Genomic DNA, 22,309 nt, shown 5'->3' with positions numbered 1-22,309 from the left:
GTCTATATCACACTACAATGATGACCAAACCTTGTGCTGTAAATGCAGTAAATTAGAATAACTGCCTTGTATAAAATTGTTCTCTCAAAATGGCTGTAGTGAATGTCTTGAAATAGGCCTCTGTCTCTTTAAGAACCTCTGAGCCTTTAGACACGCCCCCTCCACACGCTGTCTGTGGCATCAGTGGGGAGGGGGTTCTGCTGAGGAGCAGTGGTTGGTTACTCGGCTGGTGACGAAAGCTCGGAGGCGTCTCCAGGAGGTGGGGGCGTTCCTAGGAGGACTCAAAAAATGTGACAAAGAAATGACAAAAATGTGACAAAATGTGACAAAAAAATGACAAAAAATGACACAAAAGAAAAGACAAAAAAATGACAAAAATGTGACAAAAGTGACAAAAAATGACCCAAAAAATGACAAAAAAGTTACAAAAATGAGTTGAATACCCAACAAAAAAATGATGGAAAAAAAATCTGATGACGTGAGGAAAAAGATCCTCTCGGTTCAGGCGGGAGTTAAGAGGTTAAAAGTGATGCTGTACTTTGGGCGACAATCGGGGGATTCGGCCCTCAGTCTTTTGACGATGAAGAAAATGAAGCCCCACACCAAGAGAACTTGCCCAGCCCTGGCTTAGGTGGAGTCAGCAGGTCCTTGATCTAATCTCAGAATAAACAACACAGCAGAGCCATGTGGTGCTACTAGCTGGAATCGCATTAGTCAATTAGCTCAATAACAATTGTCACATACATGTTGTGACAAAGCAGGTTTGTCCCATTATTTATTTCGGACACTTTTGTTTGTATACTTTATTGTCCCCGTAGGGAAATTTGTCCTCTGCATTTAACCCATCCTTCGATGCCACTGGGGCAACCCGTAAGGAGCAGTGGTCGACGGCCGTGCCGCGCCCGGGGACCCATCTCCATGATGTGGAGCCAGGCTGATGGTCAGAATCACCTGGCTGGAGGATTCACCTATTGCACATGTTTTTAGTGGTAGGGGAAACCAGAGTACCCGGAGGAAACCTACGCAGACACGGGGAGAACATGCAAACTCCACACAGAAAGGCCCCGTCCTGGTGGGAATCGAACCCGGGACCTTCTAGCTGTGAAGCGGAGGCGCTAACCGCTGCGCTACCGTGCCGCCCCGGACACTAACATCCATCAGCGAACAATAACAGACCAGATCATTTGTTTAAGTTCATAATTACGCTTCATAGCGATGAGCCGATCGCGTCGAGGCTTCGAAGCGTGTGCCGAGTAGAGGAGTGTCTATTGAAGCGTGTATCGATGCGTGTGTTGATCACGTGTGCGGCGGCGTTCGAAGCCTCGGGAAGCGGCCGCACCACGTGACTGATTCAGGAAATGATTCGCGGGTTTGAAGCGCGATTCAAAACAAAAGCGACAGTGACATTTTGTGTATTTGGGTTGGACATAAACAAAGTAACACAAGCACATTTTCCATCACAACTCTGAATTCGCAAATTTAGTCTTTCAGCCCCACCATTTACTGTAAGCACTCAGCATGTTATACATTCTCACGGACCTGTCCCTTTTTAAATCCAGATTAAAGACTCATCTTTTCAAACTTGCTTTTAATACTTAGAGCACACTGAATTGTGTCCAGGTTGTAAACATTTGGTAGGCAAGTTTATTTGTAGAGCACAATTCATACACAAGGCAATTCAAAGTGCTTCACAGTTGCATAAATACAAGAAAACAAATAGAATCAATAAAAACATCAACATAAAAATAATCAATTACAGTAAAAGGCAAGAGTGCAGATAAAATACATTCAGTCATATTTATGGGCAAAAAGAACTGTTTTCAGCCTGGATTTGAACATTGTCAGAGTCGAGGCCTGTCTCACATCCTCATGAAGACTGTTCCAGATTTTAGCTTTAGCCTCACCATGTTTAGTCCTGACTCTGGGAACCACCAGGAGGCCCCTCCCTGTGATGGTTCATACGGCTCTAACATGTCAGAGATGTACTTTGGTGCTAAACCATGAAAAGACTTGTAATAAGCAGAGCTGTTTTAAAGTCTATTCTCTGAGCGACAGGAAGCCAGTGCAGAGACCGGAGCACTGGACTAATATGGTCGTATTTCCTGGTTCTTGTCAGGACTCGAGCAGCAGTTGATGCAGTGACAGAGAGCATCTACAGGCCCATGTTATCTTTCTGTGAAGCACTTTGGTCCTCCCGGTGTTGTTGTAAAGTACTATATAAATACACTTTTACTGATTGATTGATTGATACATTTCTTGCCCACATGATGGCGTAGTGGAGCAAATAAAGCACCTTGATGCTTCGAAACCATGTGTGATGCAATTGGCTGTGAGGCTTCAATGCTTCATGGGGCTTCATCTTGCCATCACTAATAACTACGCTTCACATTGTCTGTTCATTTTGTCAGTAAACAAACTTACCTGGACCACATGGTGGGAACGAAGGGAAGGCGCGGTCTTTGTCGGCCATTTTGAAATCTCAGGCTGAACCATGTGGCGAAGGGGTTCCTTTTGTGTGTGATATTAGATTTGTATCTTTGTCTTTAATTTAATTTGAACTCTTATCATTTGTGGACTTAACTACTTGTTTTATGTGAAATATTTACACTTACCAGCTAAACTTTTATATTTAGAATTTACCCATAGAGGTAATGGTACTTACCGGTGGAGGTAAAGAGCTGACTGCTGTAGTCACAGAGGAGCCATTTTGTTCATGTGAAGTTTCTTTGTGTGAAAAATAAATGTCTGGTAAGAATCATACTTGTTGAGTCTGTCCAGCCTCCCCACATGTACAGTTTCAAATGTGTCCAAGGGTTGTTTTAGCTGAAAAACTATTGAACATTCACCCTATGTCATTTATCATCATGCTTTTGCTATTCACTAAATAAGTCAAGTTTTTTAGTACATAAACAAACATAACTGTTGACATTCATTCCATTTCATTTATACAATATAAATATAATAATGTCCAGACGATCACATTGCTAAGATGCAACAGTTTACAGTTTGGGTCCTGGTTCGACATTAGCATATGGCATATATTTATGTTTGAATTGCTGAAATGAGGCGCTAGCCTTAAGTTCCTCATCTTGATCTGCCCCTTCAGTAGGACCAGACTCTTTAAGAAGGTGTGGACCAGCTGTTTTTAAGGTTCCTCTTGTATCTTTCATCTCTCTTTCTGAACATCGTCTGAGTATTTGAAGGAAGCTGGTTATGTTTGACTCTAAATATTATCAGGAGAGTTTTGAAATTGATCAAATCCTCAACTTTTAATTAGGATTTGTGTGATCACGAAACCCTGTTTTATGGACGATTCCCAGAGCTTTTTTAGTGTTTATATGTTTTTATAAGTATTTCCCCAGACTTCAATACCATAACGTATATGGGCCAATAAAAGACAACAATAAAGAATATATAGGGATTTACTGTCCAATAGATGTTTTACTTTACCTATTAGTGCAATGCTCTGGGATCATTTTAATTTGATATTAGTTATGTGGGATCTCCAACTGAGTTTTGTAAAAGTATATTAAGAGGCAAAATCATATTAACCTCTTAACTCCAGATATAATGTTCAGCTTTCCCCAAATCTGAAAGCTTCTTGACTGGAGAGTTCGGCTCATCTGTGAGCTAGACTGCGTCGTTGTCACGGTGACACTTTCTTTGCTCTATTTATGTCACATTTTTGTTGCATTTTTCCAGCTTTTTGTTGGGTTTTAGTTGCTTTGTTGACAATTGTTTTCTTTCAGATTTTTTAACAATTTTTTCTGCTTTTTTGACTCGTTTTTTCTGCTTTTTTGACCAGTTTTATCTGCTTTTTTGACAATTGTTTTTTGCTTTTTTGACAATTGTTTTTTGTTTTTTTGACAATTTTTTTCAGATTTTTTAAACATTTTTATCTGCTTTTTTGACTCATTTTTTGCTTTTTTGACAATTGTTGTTTGCTTTTTTGACAATTTTATTCAGATTTTTTTAAACCATTTTTTTCTGCTTTTTTGACAATTTTTCCAGATTTTTTAACCATTTTTTCTGCTTTTTTGACTCGTTTTTTCTGCTTTTTTGACCAGTTTTATCTGCTTTTTTGACAATTGTTTTTTGCTTTTTTGACAATTGTTTTTTGCTTTTTTGACCATTTTTTTTTGCTTTTTTGACCATTTTTTTCAGATTTTTTAAAAAATTTTATCTGCTTTTTTGACTCATTTTTTGCTTTTTTGACAATTTTATTCAGATTTTTTTAAACCATTTTTTTCTGCTTTTTTGACAATTTTTCCAGATTTTTTAACAATTTTTTCTGCTTTTTTGACTCGTTTTTTCTTCTTTTTTGACCAGTTTTATCTGCTTTTTTGACAATTGTTTTTTGCTTTTTTGACCATTTTTTTTTAGATTTTTTTGTAGATTTGTCCTGCTTTTTTGACTTGTTTTTCTGATTTTTTGACCATTTTTTTCAAAACATTTTTATCTGCTTTTTTGACAATTGTTTTTTGCTTTTTTGACCATTTTTTTTCAGATTTTTTAAACAGTTTTTTCTGCTTTTTTGACCAGTTTTTTCTGCTTTTTTGACAAATTTTTTCTGCTTTTTTTTTTTACCAGTTTTTTCCACTTTCTTGTAAGTGTTCTATGGCGTTTTTGTAACTTTTTTTGTTTGTTTACATCTCGTTTTGATTTCTATTTTGGCGCTTATTTTCAAGAAGCTTTCAGATTTGGGCAAAGCCAAACTGCATAAAATGTGCTCGGTTCAGGTGGGACTAACACAGTATTAGCCGTATCTAAAGGAAGCCGACTGATGTTCCCTCTGCTCTGTGTCTCGTGAATTTGCTATAATTACAAAAGAGTTCATAAAGATGAACCGATCCGCTGATTTGTTTCCACGACATAACAAACACAGAGCTGCACGTGGTTCTTTTGGGACTCTTCCTTTGGATAAGCTGCACTGCTGACCTCATGTGTTTTGTCACAGGTGGATTTTGGGTGTGGTGCAGATACACATCATTGAAAATGGAATCCTGTCGGGGCAGAATGTTACAAACTGGGAGTAAAAATGTCTTTGGCAGTTTGGGATTTCAGATGAGATTTATGCAAACAATTTCCTCGTAAAGCTTTGGGAAAGATAGACTCGCATAAAAGACTGAAATGGAATTGGCAGAAGGCGAAGCTCATTTCTCTCATTGCCGTATCTTTTCACTTACATAAACAGAAAGAGCTGACGGTTAATTGTACACGCCGCGTTTGAAGTTACAAGAAAAGTTGAATTATAGTTTAAAGTTTTGCCTCCGTCCTCAGCATTTGTTTTAGGATTTATTTTCCTGCGATCGATCCTCCGACCCTCTGGTTTCAGAGTGGATTGATCTGAGCACCTGAGCCACCGTCGCTCAGTCAGACAAACGGCGCTCGCTGTAATCAGCAAAGTGCCAGCGCAGCGTTGGTTTGAGATGTAACGCGGAGAACTTAATGAGCCGCCGCCGCCGCCGCCGCCGCGGGTCCTGAGCCGCTGGAATTGATTAAAAATGTGAAGCGAACGCCCGAGGTTTTCTCTCTTGAGATTCTGCAGATGACCTGAGAAAACCCACAGAAAGTCCCGCCGTGTTTGTGAATGAAGTAGTTTTAGCCTCGTGTCTGTTACTGTGGTGAGACCCTCAGAAGACTAAAGGAGTCGTTTAAACTGCGTATTTAACCCTTTGACCTCTGTCTGTCTCCAGCGGTCGGAGGAAAGGTGTCCCCGTCCAGCGAGGCGCTCCTCAGCACCTCCTCGGCGTGGGCCACGCCCCCGCCCCCCAGCCTGTACCTGCCCGCCCACTTCAAAATGTCCAACGCGCAGCTGGCCTTCTTCCTGCGGGAGACGGCGGCCCCCGAGCGGACCCCGGGGCCCGGGGAGCGGGGCCACCCTCTGCAGCGGTCCGAGAGCTTCGTGGTGTTTCAGACCAAAGAGCTGCCCGCCATCAACATCACGCTGGGGCCCTTCGCGCGGGACCAGGTCCTGACCAAGGAGCTGCTGCAGCCGGCCAGTCCGCTGGACATCCCGGGCACGCTGACCGTCAACTGGAAGGTGCGGGCGTTCATCGTGCAGACGCGGGTCTTCTCCAGCGCCCCCACCATCCAGGTGTTCTTCTACATCGCCGGGCGGGACTGGGACGACTTCAAGGTGCAGGATAAGCTCCCGTGTGTGCGGCTTCACGCCTTCAGGGATGTACGGGAGATAAAGACGTCCTGCCGGATGAAGGGCAGCCTGGCCCAGTGCCTGGCCCAGCTGGACCTGCCCCAGTCCTGGTTCAACACTAACGTGGCCCCGCTGGGCCGCAGGAAGGGCACGGCCGAGGCTCTGCTGGAGGGCGTGAGCGAGACGCTGCAGGCGGAGCTTTACTACACTCTTCACGAGCCGGGCCCTAACGGAGGCTGTAACGAGGGCCCGGGGCACCGCGGGGGCCTGGGGGGCCAGCACCCCCTGCTCCGGATCGGCAGCATCAGCCTGTACCAGGCGGGGCAGGAGACGCAGCTGGTGGAAAAACAACTGGATAAGAACATGTTCCTGCGACTGCCCGACAAACCCCTGCGGCCCGGAGAGACGCTGAGGATCTATCTGTACCTCATGCCCAACTCGTCTGTGGACCTCTTCACCCTCCGGTAAGCCCCGCCCCCTTCTCACTGTGACTCTGACATCCAGCCCCGCCCCCTTCTCACTCTGACACTGACATCCAGCCCCGCCCCCTTCTCACTCTCACACTGACATCCAGCCCCGCCCCCTTCTCACTCTCACACTGACATCCAGCCCCGCCCCTTCTCACTCTGACACTGACATCCAGCCCCGCCCCCTTCTCACTCTCACACTGACATCCAGCCCCGCCCCCTTCTCACTCTGACACTAGGTGTGTTTAAGATGCCGTTGCGGCTCGCCTGGATGATCGGCGAGAGTAGCCGGCGCAACGGGGGCGGAGAAAAAAAGTCTGAAGCCAATCCGACCCTCCACATGCAGAGAACAACGAGAGTGGCCTCTGATCACGCAGCTTCTCGTTCAGATATCGCGTTAATTTAAAGTGTATCCTAAATAAAAGTCATTCACCACCTGCTCTGTTTCCTTTACTCCAGAGACATCATTCTTCATCAGAGAAAACTTTCCCATTCGTTTGTTTGTTCAAGTTTGTGAGATAAAATACGTCCTTTTAAATCATTAATTTGTTCTGAAAAGCATCAAACATGAGCTCTATTTTAGGGGCGATACAAAACTTAAATAGTTTCAGTCATAGTTTATTTGTTCAGATCTAAAGAGGAGAGGGGAGGAGAGGGGAGGGGGCGAGGAGCACGTTTCTGATCACATCAGACTCGTATCCAATCACCTGAGCGTGAGCCGCGGACAGGTGGGCGTTTTCCCGTCATGCACGGGGCCGTGGAGCCGCTGCAGTTGCCTCTGGAGAGATGCAGCGGCTGATCGAGTCGGCTGCTCTCGTTGGGGTCTCACGATCTTTCCGTGCCCCACGTGCCCGTGACATCAGAGCCCGTCTGGAGCAAGTCGGACAGAAATCTAACCGGCACCGTGCGTCTGCAGTCGGCTGTCAAAACTGCGTCCGTCTGGCTCATCTCAAACACACCTAATGACAGCCAGCCCCGCCCCCTTCTCACTCTGACACTGACATCCAGCCCCGCCCCTTCTCACTCTGACACTGACATCCAGCCCCGCCCCTTCACACTCTGACACTGACATCCAGCCCCGCCCCCTTCTCACTCTGACACTGACATCCAGCCCCGCCCCCTTCTCACTCTGACACTGACATCCAGCCCCGCCCCCTTCTCACTCTGACACTGACATCCAGCAGATTCTGGAAGGAATCATTTATTATTCCATTATGTGGCTATATTTATCCATCCACTCACAAAATCAGAAGTGGTTTCAGCTCCTGCGGGTTTTTAGCTACAAAGATTTGTTCTGTTTGTTCTGCAGACGGTTGTGATGTTTGTTTTACTGACAGTTGTGATGTTTGAGAGAGTGAATGGGTGACTTGTTCTTCACTATAAAGCGCTTTAGGCCTGATAAAGGTTGAAAAGCGCTATATAAGTTGAGTCCATTTACATTTTGTTTTGCAGACGGTTGTGATGTTTGTTCTGCAGACGGTTGTGATGTTTGTTCTGCAGACGGTTTTGATGTTTGTTCTGCAGACGGTTGTGATGTTTGTTCTGCAGACGGTTTTGATGTTTGTTCTGCAGACGGTTTTGATGTTTGTTCTGCAGACGGTTTTGATGTTTGTTCTGCAGACGGTTGTGATGTTTGCTGACGGTTGTGATGTTTGCAGACGGTTGTGATGTTTGCAGACGGTCGTGATGTTTGCAGACAGTTGTGATGTTTGCAGACAGTTGTGATGTTTGTTCTGCAGACGGTTGTGATGTTTGCAGACGGTTGTGATGTTTGTTCTGCAGACGGTTGTAATGTTTGCAGACAGTTGTGATGTTTGTTCTGCAGACGGTTGTGATGTTTGCAGACAGTTGTGATGTTTGCAGACGGTCGTGATGTTTGCAGACAGTTGTGATGTTTGTTCTGCAGACGGTTGTGATGTTTGTTCTGCAGACAGTTGTGATGTTTGCAGACGGTTGTGATGTTTGTTCTGCAGACGGTTGTGATGTTTGCAGATGGTTGTGATGTTTGCAGACAGTTGTGATGTTTGCAGACGGTTTTGATGTTTGCAGACAGTAGTGATGTTTGCAGACGGTTGTGATGTTTGCAGACGGTTGTGATGTTTGCAGACGGTTGTCATGTTTGCAGACAGTTGTGATGTTTGCAGACAGTAGTGATGTTTGCAGACGGTTGTCATGTTTGCAGACGGTTGTGATGTTTGCAGACGATTGTGATGTTTGCAGACAGTTGTGATGTTTGCAGACAGTTGTCATGTTTGCAGACGGTTGTGATGTTTGCAGACAGTAGTGATGTTTGCAGACGGTTGTGATGTTTGCAGACGGTTGTGATGTTTGCAGACAGTTGTGATGTTTGTTCTGCAGACGGTTGTGATGTTTGCAGACAGTTGTGATGTTTGCAGACGGTCGTGATGTTTGCAGACGGTTGTGATGTTTGCAGACGGTTGTGATGTTTGTTCTGCAGACGGTTGTAATGTTTGCAGACAGTTGTGATGTTTGTTCTGCAGACGGTTGTGATGTTTGCAGACAGTTGTGATGTTTGCAGACGGTCGTGATGTTTGCAGACAGTTGTGATGTTTGTTCTGCAGACGGTTGTGATGTTTGTTCTGCAGACAGTTGTGATGTTTGCAGACGGTTGTGATGTTTGTTCTGCAGACGGTTGTGATGTTTGCAGATGGTTGTGATGTTTGCAGACAGTTGTGATGTTTGCAGACGGTTTTGATGTTTGCAGACAGTAGTGATGTTTGCAGACGGTTGTGATGTTTGCAGACGGTTGTGATGTTTGCAGACGGTTGTCATGTTTGCAGACAGTTGTGATGTTTGCAGACAGTAGTGATGTTTGCAGACGGTTGTCATGTTTGCAGACGGTTGTGATGTTTGCAGACGATTGTGATGTTTGCAGACAGTTGTGATGTTTGCAGACAGTTGTCATGTTTGCAGACGGTTGTGATGTTTGCAGACAGTAGTGATGTTTGCAGACGGTTGTGATGTTTGCAGACGGTTGTGATGTTTGCAGACAGTTGTGATGTTTGCAGACAGTTGTGATGTTTGCAGACAGTAGTGATGTTTGCAGACGGTTGTGATGTTTGCAGACGGTTGTGATGTTGTTCTGCAGACGGTTGTGATGTTTGCAGACGATTGTGATGTTTGCAGACAGTTGTCATGTTTGCAGACGGTTGTCATGTTTGCAGACGGTTGTGATGTTGTTCTGCAGACGGTTGTGATGTTTGCAGACGGTTGTCATGTTTGCAGACGGTTGTGATGTTTGCAGACGGTTGTGATGTTTGCAGACGGTTATGATGTTTGTTCTGCAGACGGTTGTGATGTTTGCAGACGGTTGTGATGTTTGTTCTGCAGACGGTTGTGATGTTTGCAGACGGTTGTGATGTTTGCAGACGGTTGTGATGTTTGCAGACGGTTGTGATGTTTGCAGACGGTTGTGATGTTTGTTCTGCAGACGGTTGTAATGTTTGCAGACGGTTGTGATGTTTGCAGACAGTTGTGATGTTTGCAGACAGTTGTGATGTTTGCAGACGGTTGTGATGTTTGTTCTGCAGACGGTTGTAATGTTTGCAGACGGTTGTGATGTTTGCAGATGGTTGTGATGTTTGCAGACGGTTGTGATGTTTGCAGACAGTTGTGATGTTTGCAGATGGTTTTGATGTTTGCAGACAGTTGTGATGTTTGCAGACAGTTGTGATGTTTGCAGACAGTTGTGATGTTTGCAGACGGTTGTGATGTTTGCAGACGGTCCTGATGTTTGCAGACGGTTGTGATGTTTGCAGACGGTTGTGATGTTTGCAGACGGTTGTGATGTTTGCAGACGGTTGTGATGTTTGCAGACAGTTGTGATGTTTGCAGATGGTTTTGATGTTTGCAGACAGTTGTGATGTTTGCAGACAGTTGTGATGTTTGCAGACAGTTGTGATGTTTGCAGACGGTTGTGATGTTTGCAGACGGTTGTGATGTTTGCAGATGGTTGTGATGTTTGCAGACGGTCGTGATGTTTGCAGACGGTTGTGATGTTTGCAGACGGTTGTGATGTTTGCAGACGGTCGTGATGTTTGCAGACGGTTGTGATGTTTGCAGACGGTTGTGATGTTTGCAGACGGTCGTGATGTTTGCAGACGGTTGTGATGTTTGCAGACGGTCGTGATGTTTGCAGACAGTTGTGATGTTTGCAGACGGTTGTGATGTTTGCAGACGGTTGTGATGTTTGCAGACGGTCGTGATGTTTGCAGACAGTTGTGATGTTTCCAGATGGTTGTGATGTTTGTTCTGCAGACGGTTGTGATGTTTGTTCTGCAGACGGTTGTGATGTTTGCAGACAGTTGTGATGTTTGCAGACGGTCGTGATGTTTGCAGACGGTTGTGATGTTTGCAGACGGTTGTGATGTTTGCAGACGGTTTTGATGTTTGCAGACAGTTGTGATGTTTGCAGACGGTTGTGATGTTTGTTCTGCAGACAGTTGTGATGTTTGAAGACGGTTGTGATGTTTGCAGACGGTCGTGATGTTTGCAGACGGTCGTGATGTTTGCAGATGATTGTGATGTTTGCAGACGGTCGTGATGTTCTGCAGACGGTTGTGATGTTTGCAGACAGTTGTGATGTTTGCAGACGGTTGTGATGTTTGCAGACGGTTGTGATGTTTGCAGACGGTTGTGATGTTTGCAGACGGTTGTGATGTTTGCAGACGGTTGTGATGTTTGCAGACGGTTGTGATGTTTGCAGACGGTTGTGATGTTTGCAGACGGTTGTGATGTTTGCAGACGGTTGTGATGTTTGCAGACGGTTGTGATGTTTGCAGACGGTTGTGATGTTTACAGACGGTTGCGATGTTTGCAGACGGTTGCGATGTTTGCAGATGGTTGTGATGTTTGCAGACGGTCGTGATGTTTGCAGATGATTGTGATGTTTGCAGACAGTTGTGATGTTTGCAGACGGTTGTGATGTTTGCAGACGGTTGTGATGTTTGCAGACGGTTGTGATGTTTGCAGACGGTTGTGATGTTTGCAGACGGTTGTGATGTTTGTTCTGCAGACAGTTGTGATGTTTGTTCTGCAGATGGTTGTGATGTTTGCAGACGGTTGTGATGTTTGTTCTGCAGACGGTTGTGATGTTTGTTCTGCAGACGGTTGTGATGTTTGCAGACGGTTGTGATGTTTGCAGACGGTTGTGATGTTTGCAGACGGTTGTGATGTTTGTTCTGCAGACGGCCGTGATGTTTGCAGACGGTTGTGATGTTGTCTGAACCCAGCGATCGGACCCGGCCGGAGCCTGGAGTATGATGTGTGCTGTGACTTTGTGTGCTGTGACTTTGCGACGCTGTGACTGCGGTAAACGCCTCAGAACGACTTGAACTAAAGCGTTCTGACTTTGATCGCGTCGGCTTTGGCGTCGGCTGCTGAGCCGCGTTCGTCTCATGACATGGACGGATTATCAGAAATGAGTTGTTTCCAAAGGATCCGTCTGCTTTACTCGCGTGACTGACAGAATGAGTCTAAAACCGTGTGACGTGGAGTGAAGCGCCCCACGCCGCTGGGACGCTTCGGCAGAGTGACCTATATTCCACGTCACCACCGGGGGCAGTATCACGCAGTGGCACCGCTGACTGACAAACAAAGTGTGTCTTTTAGCTGCTCAAACATGGATGAACCTTTCCTTTCTTTTCCTGCTCAGACTAAAACATCCTTAATGTGAATTCACCCAAGATAGTTGTAACTGTTTAGTATTTTTGAGCATAATATTACTGCAGAGATGATATTAACGGTGTACAATTGCCCCGATGATCCTTTCGTTTGTTTACACGGCAGGATCATATTTCCAGATTAAGGCTGACATTAATCCGCTCATGTTGGCAGCTCTGACTCAGAACAAAGGTCCATGATCCGGGGAGCTTCCGCTTTTTGCTATAAGTGATTGATTCCATCCACATTTACTGTAAAAACCTACTCGCTGCTTGTTCAAACCCTCCGTTGTGAGTATTGTATCAACAAACAGGACTTATTTCTACTGTGGCCTCTTCATTTTGTCTTCAGTTTTACACAGAGATGCAACGATCCAGCTTTTTTTGCTCCCGATATCGATACTGGACACAAAAAAGTGACAAAAATGTGACAAAAATATGACAAAAGCTCAGCAAAAAAGTGACAAAAATGTGACAAAAATGTGACAAAAATATGACAAAAGCTCAACAAAAATGTGACAAAAATGTGACAAAAATTCAACAAAAATTCAACAAAAATGTGACAAAAGCTCAGCAAAAAAGTGACAAAAATGTGACAAAAATGTGACAAAAATGTGACAAAAATGTGACAAAAATGTGACAAAAATTCAACAAAAATGTGACAAAAATTCAACAAAAATGTGACAAAAATTCAACAAAAATGTGACAAAAATGTGACAAAAATTCAACAAAAATGTGACAAAAAATCAACAAAAATGTGACAAAAATAAATAAAACATAAAATTATTTCTGCTGTGGCCTCTTCATTTTGTCTTCAGTTTTACATAAAGATGCACCGATCCAGCTTTTTTTGCTCCCGATATCGATACTGGAGGTTTGAGTATCTGCCGATATCTGATATTTCTAATAATTATGAATAAACTAATGGAATAACATTATACAAGTCTCACAGGACTTTTCCGCACTGAATATCCTTGGGTTTGAGACAGGCTTTAGGTTACTATTAATATAAACATCTCACATAAAATGATCTGATTATTATAACTAACAGCATTTCATAAACTACAATACACCACTTGGCTTTGACAGCAGTGGCTATTTTATTTTCTGAAGTGATCCAATCATAGTTTCTGTCCCAGCTTTGATCAGCTGACGTTAGCATTAGCATACTGTAGCTATATGGCATTTTGTGATAATTAAAAATATGTTTAATTATCACAATCAAAATGTGACAAAAACTCAACCAAAAATCAACAAAAAATGATAAAAATGTGACAAAAATTCAACAAAAATGTGACAAAAAATCAACAAAAAACGACAAAAATTCAACATAAATGTGACAAAAATTCCACAAAAAAATGACAAAAATGTGACAAAAATTCCACAAAAAAATGACAAAAAAGTGACAAAAATTCAACAAAAATGTGACAAAAATTCAACAAAAATGTGACAAACAGGTGCTAACAGGCTAACGGGCAAAGCTAATTGCGAGCTAACGCCACTTACACAGTATTTACAGCCAAGTTTGAGTGAAAACAATGATCTCCATTGTGTAACTGGATGAACAATATCCCTCTGTCCCTTTGTCTTTTCTGTCAGTGTAGTATTTACTCTCACGGACAATTAATGAGTACAAAAATCCAACATGCTACGACACCTGCAGTTGCGCTTATGGCCTCTAGGGTCCCTCAGTCTCTTCAGTTTGGCAACAGCGGCACATTCTTCATTTCCCTCCTTCAATAACTGTGAAAAACCTCTTCACTCATGAAAGCGTGGCCTTTTAATTGTCATCTGATAATTCAATTTACGTAAGTGCCTTTTTGGTTCCTCCTCCGCTGCTCCTTTTGCTTTCATTTGTCGAAATTAAACAAAGTGCGACTCATATTCCAATTTTAGTTCCCTCCGAATAAACGAGCGGCACATTTCCAAGGCCCAGCTGCGTTTTTTATCTCCGGCCTTCAAGTTTGTAGAAGAGTTTCTGAAGCCTCTTTCCCGTCGAGGAGGAGAGCGATAAAACCCTCACAGCCCTTTTGAAACCCGTCTCTCCGATCCGCATGCGAAACAACAGCTCTGTGATTGAAATGCTCGGCGGTCGTAGCTCTTCGGCGCCCGGCGCGAGCAGACGGCGGCGGCCATTGTGCCCGTCGCCCGGCTGACGGACCGCTCCTTATCTCACCTGCAGTAATTACCATCCGCAGCTCGCAGTCTAAAAATATGATTACGCTCGTTTGGATCCTCTCCCCGGACGTAAACTGTGGCCCCGAGTGTTCCAGAACTTTCTTTGTCTAATTACGCGGCGGCGGCGGCGACATTAAGCCGCGGGTCGACAGCTGCAGTCGGTTCGTAACGACGTGCTCCGGGTTCTCTGTCCTTGGCCGAACCCTCCCAGGAAGCTCTTCAAAACAAGAGGCCGAGTGAAGGAGCTTCTTATTGTGTCGCAGGAGCTCAGATCTGTGTGAGAACTGTTTAAAGCAGAGGAGGCGGGTCTTCTTAGAGGAGGGACGACCAGGCCGAGGGCAGAAGCCGCTGGTTATTAACCCAAAGTAAAGATAACCCCTTAACTCCCACCTGAACCGAGCACATTTTCTCCAGTTTGGCTTTACCCCAGTCCAAAAGCTTCTGGAAAAAAGGTGAGAAAATAGTGACAAAGCTGAGATGAAAACAATGATGAAGATGTGAAAAAAAAGTGAGAAAACTTTGACGAAAAATGACAAAAATGTCACAAAAAAATACAAAAAATTGACGAAAAAATGACAAAAAATGATGAAAAAATGCAAAAAATTGACACAAAAATGGCACAAAAAACGGACAAAAAACGGACAAAAAATGGCACAAAAAATGACGACAAAAGTGTGACAAAAAGTGCCAAAAAACTGACGAAAAATTACAAAAATGTCACAAGAAAATGTACAAAAATTTGATGAAAAAATTACAAAAAATGATTAAAAAAAAAAGTGCCAAAAATGACACAAAAATGTCACAAAAAATTGACGAAAAATGACAAAAATGTCACAAAAAATTGACAAAGAATAGGACAAAAATTGACACAAAAAATGACACAAAAAATGACACAAAAAATGACACAAAAAATGACACAAAAAATGACACAAAAATGACGACAAAAGTGTGACAAAAGGTGACAAAACATTTACAAAAAATGACCAACAAATGACAAAAAATGGACGGAAAAACTGAATATATTGGGAGGGTTTGTCGGGCAATAATGTTTTTAATGTCTTTATTTAATTTTATTTTTTTTATGTCAAAGCACTTTGCGATGCACCTGTGTATGAAAAGCGCTCTATAAAATAAAGATTAACAAAAAGTGATAAAACATTTACAAAAATGTGACAAAAAATTACAAAAATGAAGAAAAAAAAATACAAAAATGAGTTGAATACCCAGAAAAATGATGGGGAAAAAATTCTGATGACGTGAGGAAAAAGATCCATTTAGATGAGTTTTGTAGATCTTAGCTTTCAAAGGAGCAGACAAAAAATGGACAAAAAATGGACAAAAAATTTACATAAAAAATGAAGAAAAAATGGCAAAAAGTCACAAAAATTGACGAAAAAAGGACAAAAAAACACAAAAAAATTGACAAAAAAATTGACAAAAAAATTGACAAAAAATTGACAAAAAATGAAGAAAAATTGACATAAAAAATGAAGAAAAAGTGGCAAAAATGTCACAAAAATGGACTAAAAAATGCCAAAAATGTGACAAAAAATGGACAGAAAGAGGACAAAAAAATGTTACAACAAATGACAAAAAAATTATGACAAAAAGTGACAAAAAATTTACTATTTGACAAAAAAACTACAAAAAAGTACAAAAATGAGTTGAAACCCCCCCAAAAAATGATGGAAAAAAAAATCTGATGACGTGAGGAAAAAGATCCGTTTAGATGAGTTTTGTAGGTCTTAGCTTTCAAATGAGGCAGCTCAAATGTTAAAGTGAACGAGCGTAACGTCAGCAGCTCAAACGTTAAAGTGAACGAGCGTAACGTCAGCAGCTCAAACGTTAAAGTGAACGAGCGTAATGTGAGCAGCTCAAACGTTAAAGTGAACGAGCGTAACGTGAGCAGCTCAAACGTTAAAGTGAACGAGCGTAACGTGAGCAGCTCAAACGTTAAAGTGAACGAGCGTAACGTGAGCAGCTCAAACGTTAAAGTGAACGAGCGTAATGTGAGCAGCTCAAACGTTAAAGTGAACGAGCGTAACGTGAGCAGCTCAAACGTTAAAGTGAACGAGCGTAACGTGAGCAGCTCAAACGTTAAAGTGAACGAGCGTAACGTGAGCAGCTCAAACGTTAAAGTGAACGAGCGTAACGTGAGCAGCTCAAACGTTAAAGTGAACGAGCGTAACGTGAGCAGCTCAAACGTTAAAGTGAACGAGCGTAACGTGAGCAGCTCAAACGTTAAAGCGAACGAGCGTAACGTCAGCAGCTCAAACGTTAAAGTGAACGAGCGTAACGTGAGCAGCTCAAACGTTAAAGCGAACGAGCGTAACGTCAGCAGCTCAAACGTTAAAGTGAACGAGCGTAACGTGAGCAGCTCAAACGTTAAAGTGAACGAGCGTAACGTGAGCAGCTCAAACGTTAAAGTGAACGAGCGTAACGTCAGCAGCTCAAACGTTAAAGTGAACGAGCGTAACGTGAGCAGCTCAAACGTTAAAGTGAACGAGCGTAACGTGAGCAGCTCAAACGTTAAAGTGAACGAGCGTAACGTGAGCAGCTCAAACGTTAAAGTGAACGAGCGTAACGTCAGCAGCTCAAACGTTAAAGTGAACGAGCGTAACGTGAGCAGCTCAAACGTTAAAGTGAACGAGCGTAACGTGAGCAGCTCAAACGTTAAAGTGAACGAGCGTAACGTGAGCAGCTCAAACGTTAAAGTGAACGAGCGTAACGTGAGGCGTGAGTTCATTACCTGCTGCGGAGGAGCCCGGCCTCACGGCGAGCGCTGACTGACGTCTGACAGCTCGGCGTTTGATCCGCTCAGACCCGACGAGCCGCCGCCGTGGAGGCTCTGACACACTTTGGAGGTGGGAGTTTTAGATCTGACTTCCACAGTAACGCGGGCCTTTGATTCTACACAAACATGTTCCGTTCTCAGGCACGTCCCGCTGCTCGGGGTTTTGTCGAGCGCTACATCAAAAACACACTTGTTTAGAAACGGAATCAACAACAAATGTGTCCGGGCTCGTGAGGAGGCTGCTTTTCATGGAGACTCTGTGATTTAGGGTGAAACAGGCAGATGAGGCTGATGTTTTTTATATTGATTAGATTTTTTGTTTTGTTTTAATCACATAAACAATAAATGTGGTGATTCCTGGACTAAACAGATGCTGCAGCTGACTCTTTAACAACAGTATTGAGATGTTACTTATTACTGCAGATCAATGGTTTCTTCTCTCCTTTACTTCAGCTCCGTGTGGATTTTCTCGTGTGTTTATAGTAACTTATCCAGTAGCTTCAGCATTTTGATTGTTCTGCTGCAGCTCATTTTGGCTCAATATAAACTCTCTCTTTATTTTAGATTTTCTGAGGACTTTTTAGTCGCTGGGTTAGTTTTTCAGATCAATTTCAGATGAAGCCCCTGGGCATAAAATGCCGTACGAATCGCCAGAACTGTTAGCCGCGAGTTAGCGGCTAGTTTAGCGACATTAGCATCATTAGCCTGTATGTTGTAAACACTGCAGACGCTGCAGCGCTAACAACATTTAGCTCTGGTTAAATCCAGCACAGACTGATTTAGGGAGTGTCGTCTGTAATAAAGTCAGCTCTATGTGGATTATTGGATTTACACTAAACCATTCTCCAGTTTGTTGATATTTTCTCTCTTTAGTGGAGCTGCTCCTGTATTGGTTTCTGGTATTGGGACCTCATGAATGAGCACGAGTATGAGTACAAGCATGTGGTATCGGCCCAATACCCGATACTGGTATCAAAAATAATCCACACGGTCCAAATACAGCAACAGTTTTCCTCTTCGAAGGTAAACTTTTCGTCCTGTCCCTCTGAGGCTCCTCATGTCATTCTGTTTTGCCCATTGACGAGTTAGCGCAAGTTTGTAGCTGATTTTACACTTAAAGAGGGTGTTCTGCTTTTTTCAGTCACATAGCACCAGTCTATATCACACTACAATGATGAGCAAACCTTCTGTTGGTCTGTAAATGCAGTAAATTAGAATAACTGCCTTGTATAAAATGTCTCTCTCAAAATGGCTGTAGTGAATGTCTTGAAATAGGCCTCTGTCTCTTTAAGAACCTCTGAGCCTTTCCGACACGCCCCCTCCACACGCTGTCTGTGGCATCAGTGGGGAGGGGGTTCTGCTGAGGAGCAGTGGTTGGTTACTCGGCTGGTGACGAAAGCTCGGAGGCGTCTCCAGGAGGTGGGGGCGTTCCTAGGAGGACTCAGGCAAATCTATCCCTAAAATGGCCGCCATCAGAGTTTGTACAGATTACGCAAAAATACGTGAATGTGCCAAGGCAACACTTCAGCCATGTTTTTAATGAGGGAGTGACATAATAACATGATGGAAAGCTTGAAGAAGTTGATTTTGCATAATACCCCCCCTTTAAATTCAGCAGATCCTCTCACTGTCGCGTGTAACTTCCTGTTTGTTAGTAAGAGTTTTTCCCGGGCTTGATCTGGATTTGTTTTCCGGAATGCGACTATGGCCAATCCTTCCGTCGATTAAAATGCACCACGTGATGATCGAGCTCGACATTTATTAAAAGTGAACTCTCTGCAGTCTTCTCTTTGGTGCTGAGCCGCTCCTGTTCTGCCACTGACGCCGTGTCCTCCCTCAGAACCGCGAGCTGCTGCGTGACCTCCATCTCCTGCACACGCTCCTCCGGGCTCTAAATCACCCGACTGGCTCTGATTAATTCACTGCGCAAATTGCCGTCTGCCGCTGAACTTCGCGTCTTTTATTGTAAATTGCCCCCGCGGCTTAACCCCCGTCGTAAACGCCGCCGTGACTCGCGGATCGATACGGCAGCTGTGCTTTTCCCGGCGTGGCGGCGGCGGCGGCGGCGGCAGAGCGCTCGGCCCTGCAGCGTCACAGCAGGAACATCACACGGACGTGCTCTCCGTTTGCCCGCTGCACGCCGGCGCTTTCTCACCTCTACACGCCACGCTCCTCACGGACAGATGTTTATGACCTGTGCTGTGCAACGTGTAGATAAAGCGTCTGTATCTGCTATTTTAGCCAGTACTAAGTAAAGTACAGGCATTTATATGATATACTGTACCTCTACCACTATGGAGCACTCATTTTTATGATAAATATAAGTATTTTCTGGAGGGATTCGATGCAATATTTGCAGTAGTACAAATTAGGGCTGGGTACCGTTCGTTTTTTTTCGATACCACTACTTTAACGATACCTGCTTATCGGTACCGGTGCCTTAACTGTATTTTTTTTCGATACTTATGTTATTTTGATTGAGTTAATAACATCGTGTCGTTCAGGAGGAAGTCCAAACACGGCAAAACTGAGAAAACAGGAGCAGCAGCGTCACCTGGAACTTCATGTTTTGAGCAGAATTCCCACTAAAGCCATGATAAAAAGAGAGAAAGGACATTATTACCTCCTGAGCTGCAGGAACAGACCAGATCCACATCAGGACCGTTTACTGAAGATAAACTTTTCTAAACTCACTGAGCTGTTCGACAGTGAAAGCTCCTCACACGTCACAGATCTGTTACATAGTGAGAGCGCTCACTCTGTCACTGACAATGCACCATAACTGTTCCAAACATGGCTAATGCAGAGTGAGCCTCACCTTTTCCAGAAACAATCTTTGATCCCAAATGCTCCGGTGCAGCTGGAGTTTCTTATTCAGTCCAGGTTCAGACCTGGTTTAGTCCTGGTTTAGTCCTGGTTTAGTCCTGGCTCAGACGCGGCTCTGCCATCTCTGATAATGACTGAAGTGTGAGTAAGTTACAGCTTTGCTTCTGCATTAGTGCTGAAGCTGCTCATGAGTTCAGGCTTTTTTAGACTCACTGCGGATCATTTACTGACGTTTGGAGAGAAAAAGTACCGAAAAATTAGCACCGAAAAAAAAAAAAGGTTTTTCGATACTGCCCCCTACCGGAGCTTTTTGGTCGGTACCAAGTAGGTACTGTTTAGCGGTACCCAGCCCTAGTAGAAATATAAATACACAGCAACAAGTGAAGTTACTTGACAATGCAGTTACAAGGAGTTGACATCTGCAACACAGCTTCACAAATGGCTAACACACACGCTAACACACAAGCTAACACACACGCTAACACACACGCTAACACACAAGCTAACACAAACGCTAACACACAAGCTAACACACAAGCTAACACACAAGCTAACACACGTTCTGACCCACCACCGCTCTGGCCGCTCCATCATCGCTGGTTATAAGAGTTTAATTCACCAAACAGAGACAGTCACAGAAAAACACTGTTTTGGTGAAAGTCGCCAAATCCCGGAGAGAAATTCCACCTTCAGGCGAGTGGCCTCTTCTATAGGAAGGTTGAATAAAGTCCTCTCGTAGCTAAACGCGCATTTTCTCCGTGACATTATCATTAGGTAAGAAAAAAGAAGAGGCGTGTCCAGAGTAGGTTAGAAAGAGCTCCATCTTCACAGCTTTCAGAGCAAACATGACGTCAGAGGGATTCTGAGAACTGCGTGAATGAAGCCAAAAACCACTCCGAGGGTGATTTTGATAAGGAAATGGCATAACAACACGGCTAAAAGCTCCATAAAGTGGATTGTTTATGAAATAGGATCTTTAAAGCCATGTTGACAAAGCTACAAAGTTAATCCACATCACAAATACGCTATGTTTGTCTAATGCTGCATCATGTCTTTTCCACTCTCTAAAGGCCAGACACTTTCAGAACAATAATAATAATGCATTACTGTTACGATTTCCTGCATTATTCCCTCACACTCGGTGCTGGAGGAGGCGGATCAAAGTAAAGCTGCCAATGATGTGAATGTGGCAGCTTTGTGAATCCACTCGCTTCCAGATAATGATGATGGGACAGTTTCTTTCCAAAACACAATGTTTCGCTCTCGTTAGCCGATTTCTGGCAGAATATGAACTTATTTGTCACACACAAATACAATCCAGTCGAAACCGGGTCCATTCGGATGTTTTCTCACAGATTGTTCAGTAGAAGCGAATAAACGGCAGCCGTAGCCACCGTTAGCATGTTAGCATTCTCTGTTATTATGTATTCATGGGCCTTTTTTCTCCTCTCCATGTCTTTGTATCATTATTTAGTAGTAACTATATTCATAATTCAGCATTTGTTGAAGTAATTTGGAGTAATTATAGAAAGTTTTCCCCCTCAACTGCTTCAAACATGACCATATATGGGCAGTCTGTATCTACAGTAATGACTTTTCGTGGCATTTGTATCATTTCTTTATCAGTAACTCATTATAAGATGACATTTAGTGGCCACTGGATGTGTAGGAAGCAGAAACTTAACTGAATTAGAGCTGGCCTTTAGCGCAGAGGTCGCTGTTAGACGCTAATGTGTATCTAAAGTAAAATCTCCAAAGATCTGAGCATCATTAATGATTTCTAACGAGGCTTTGACCTTAAATGTGGTCGACGGGCTGACAACATCAGTGTTTGGAGGCGAATGCTCACGGCTCGAGGGAAATACACTGGGCAGACTCGGGCGTATGGCAGAGCGGGGCAAACCCAAACAAAGGAAGTCTCTAACCCAGGGGAGTCCAAAGCTTTTTCTTTTTTCACATCCTGAAGTACACGGGTGAGGGGCCATAGAGCGGTGGTTAGTGCCGCCAAACCTTCGACTAACAGCACCTTTATTTATGCTTAAAGCCAGGGCTGGACTGGCCATCGGGAGATTCGGGAGTTTTCCCGGTGGGCCGAGTTTTGGGCCGGTTGGGCCAGTCAGATCGATGCCCCTTATACCTTTCACAGACCCAAACTTAGCGGGAAAAGCCATCAGAATCTCTGTCATTACTTAGATGCAATTACACAACT

General features: G+C 43.6%; 1 protein-coding gene across 1 annotated transcript in view; it reads left to right on the top strand.

Annotated features, from left to right (window-relative positions):
* The window catches only part of tmem132e (transmembrane protein 132E), a 191,436-nt gene that overhangs the window by 12,688 nt on the left and 156,439 nt on the right, over positions 1–22,309 (top strand). Inside the window, exon 2 of the mRNA XM_079565569.1 lies at positions 5,697–6,618. Within this exon, the coding sequence (XP_079421695.1) occupies positions 5,697–6,618 (922 nt within the window). The remainder of the gene's footprint in view (positions 1–5,696; positions 6,619–22,309) is intronic.

This window comes from Gobius niger (assembly GCF_951799975.1).
Source record: "Gobius niger genome assembly, chromosome: 11".
Lineage (NCBI taxonomy): Eukaryota > Metazoa > Chordata > Actinopteri > Gobiiformes > Gobiidae > Gobius > Gobius niger.
The sequence above is the reverse complement of the archived record's forward strand: the minus strand, read 5'-3'. Positions and strand labels throughout refer to the sequence as shown.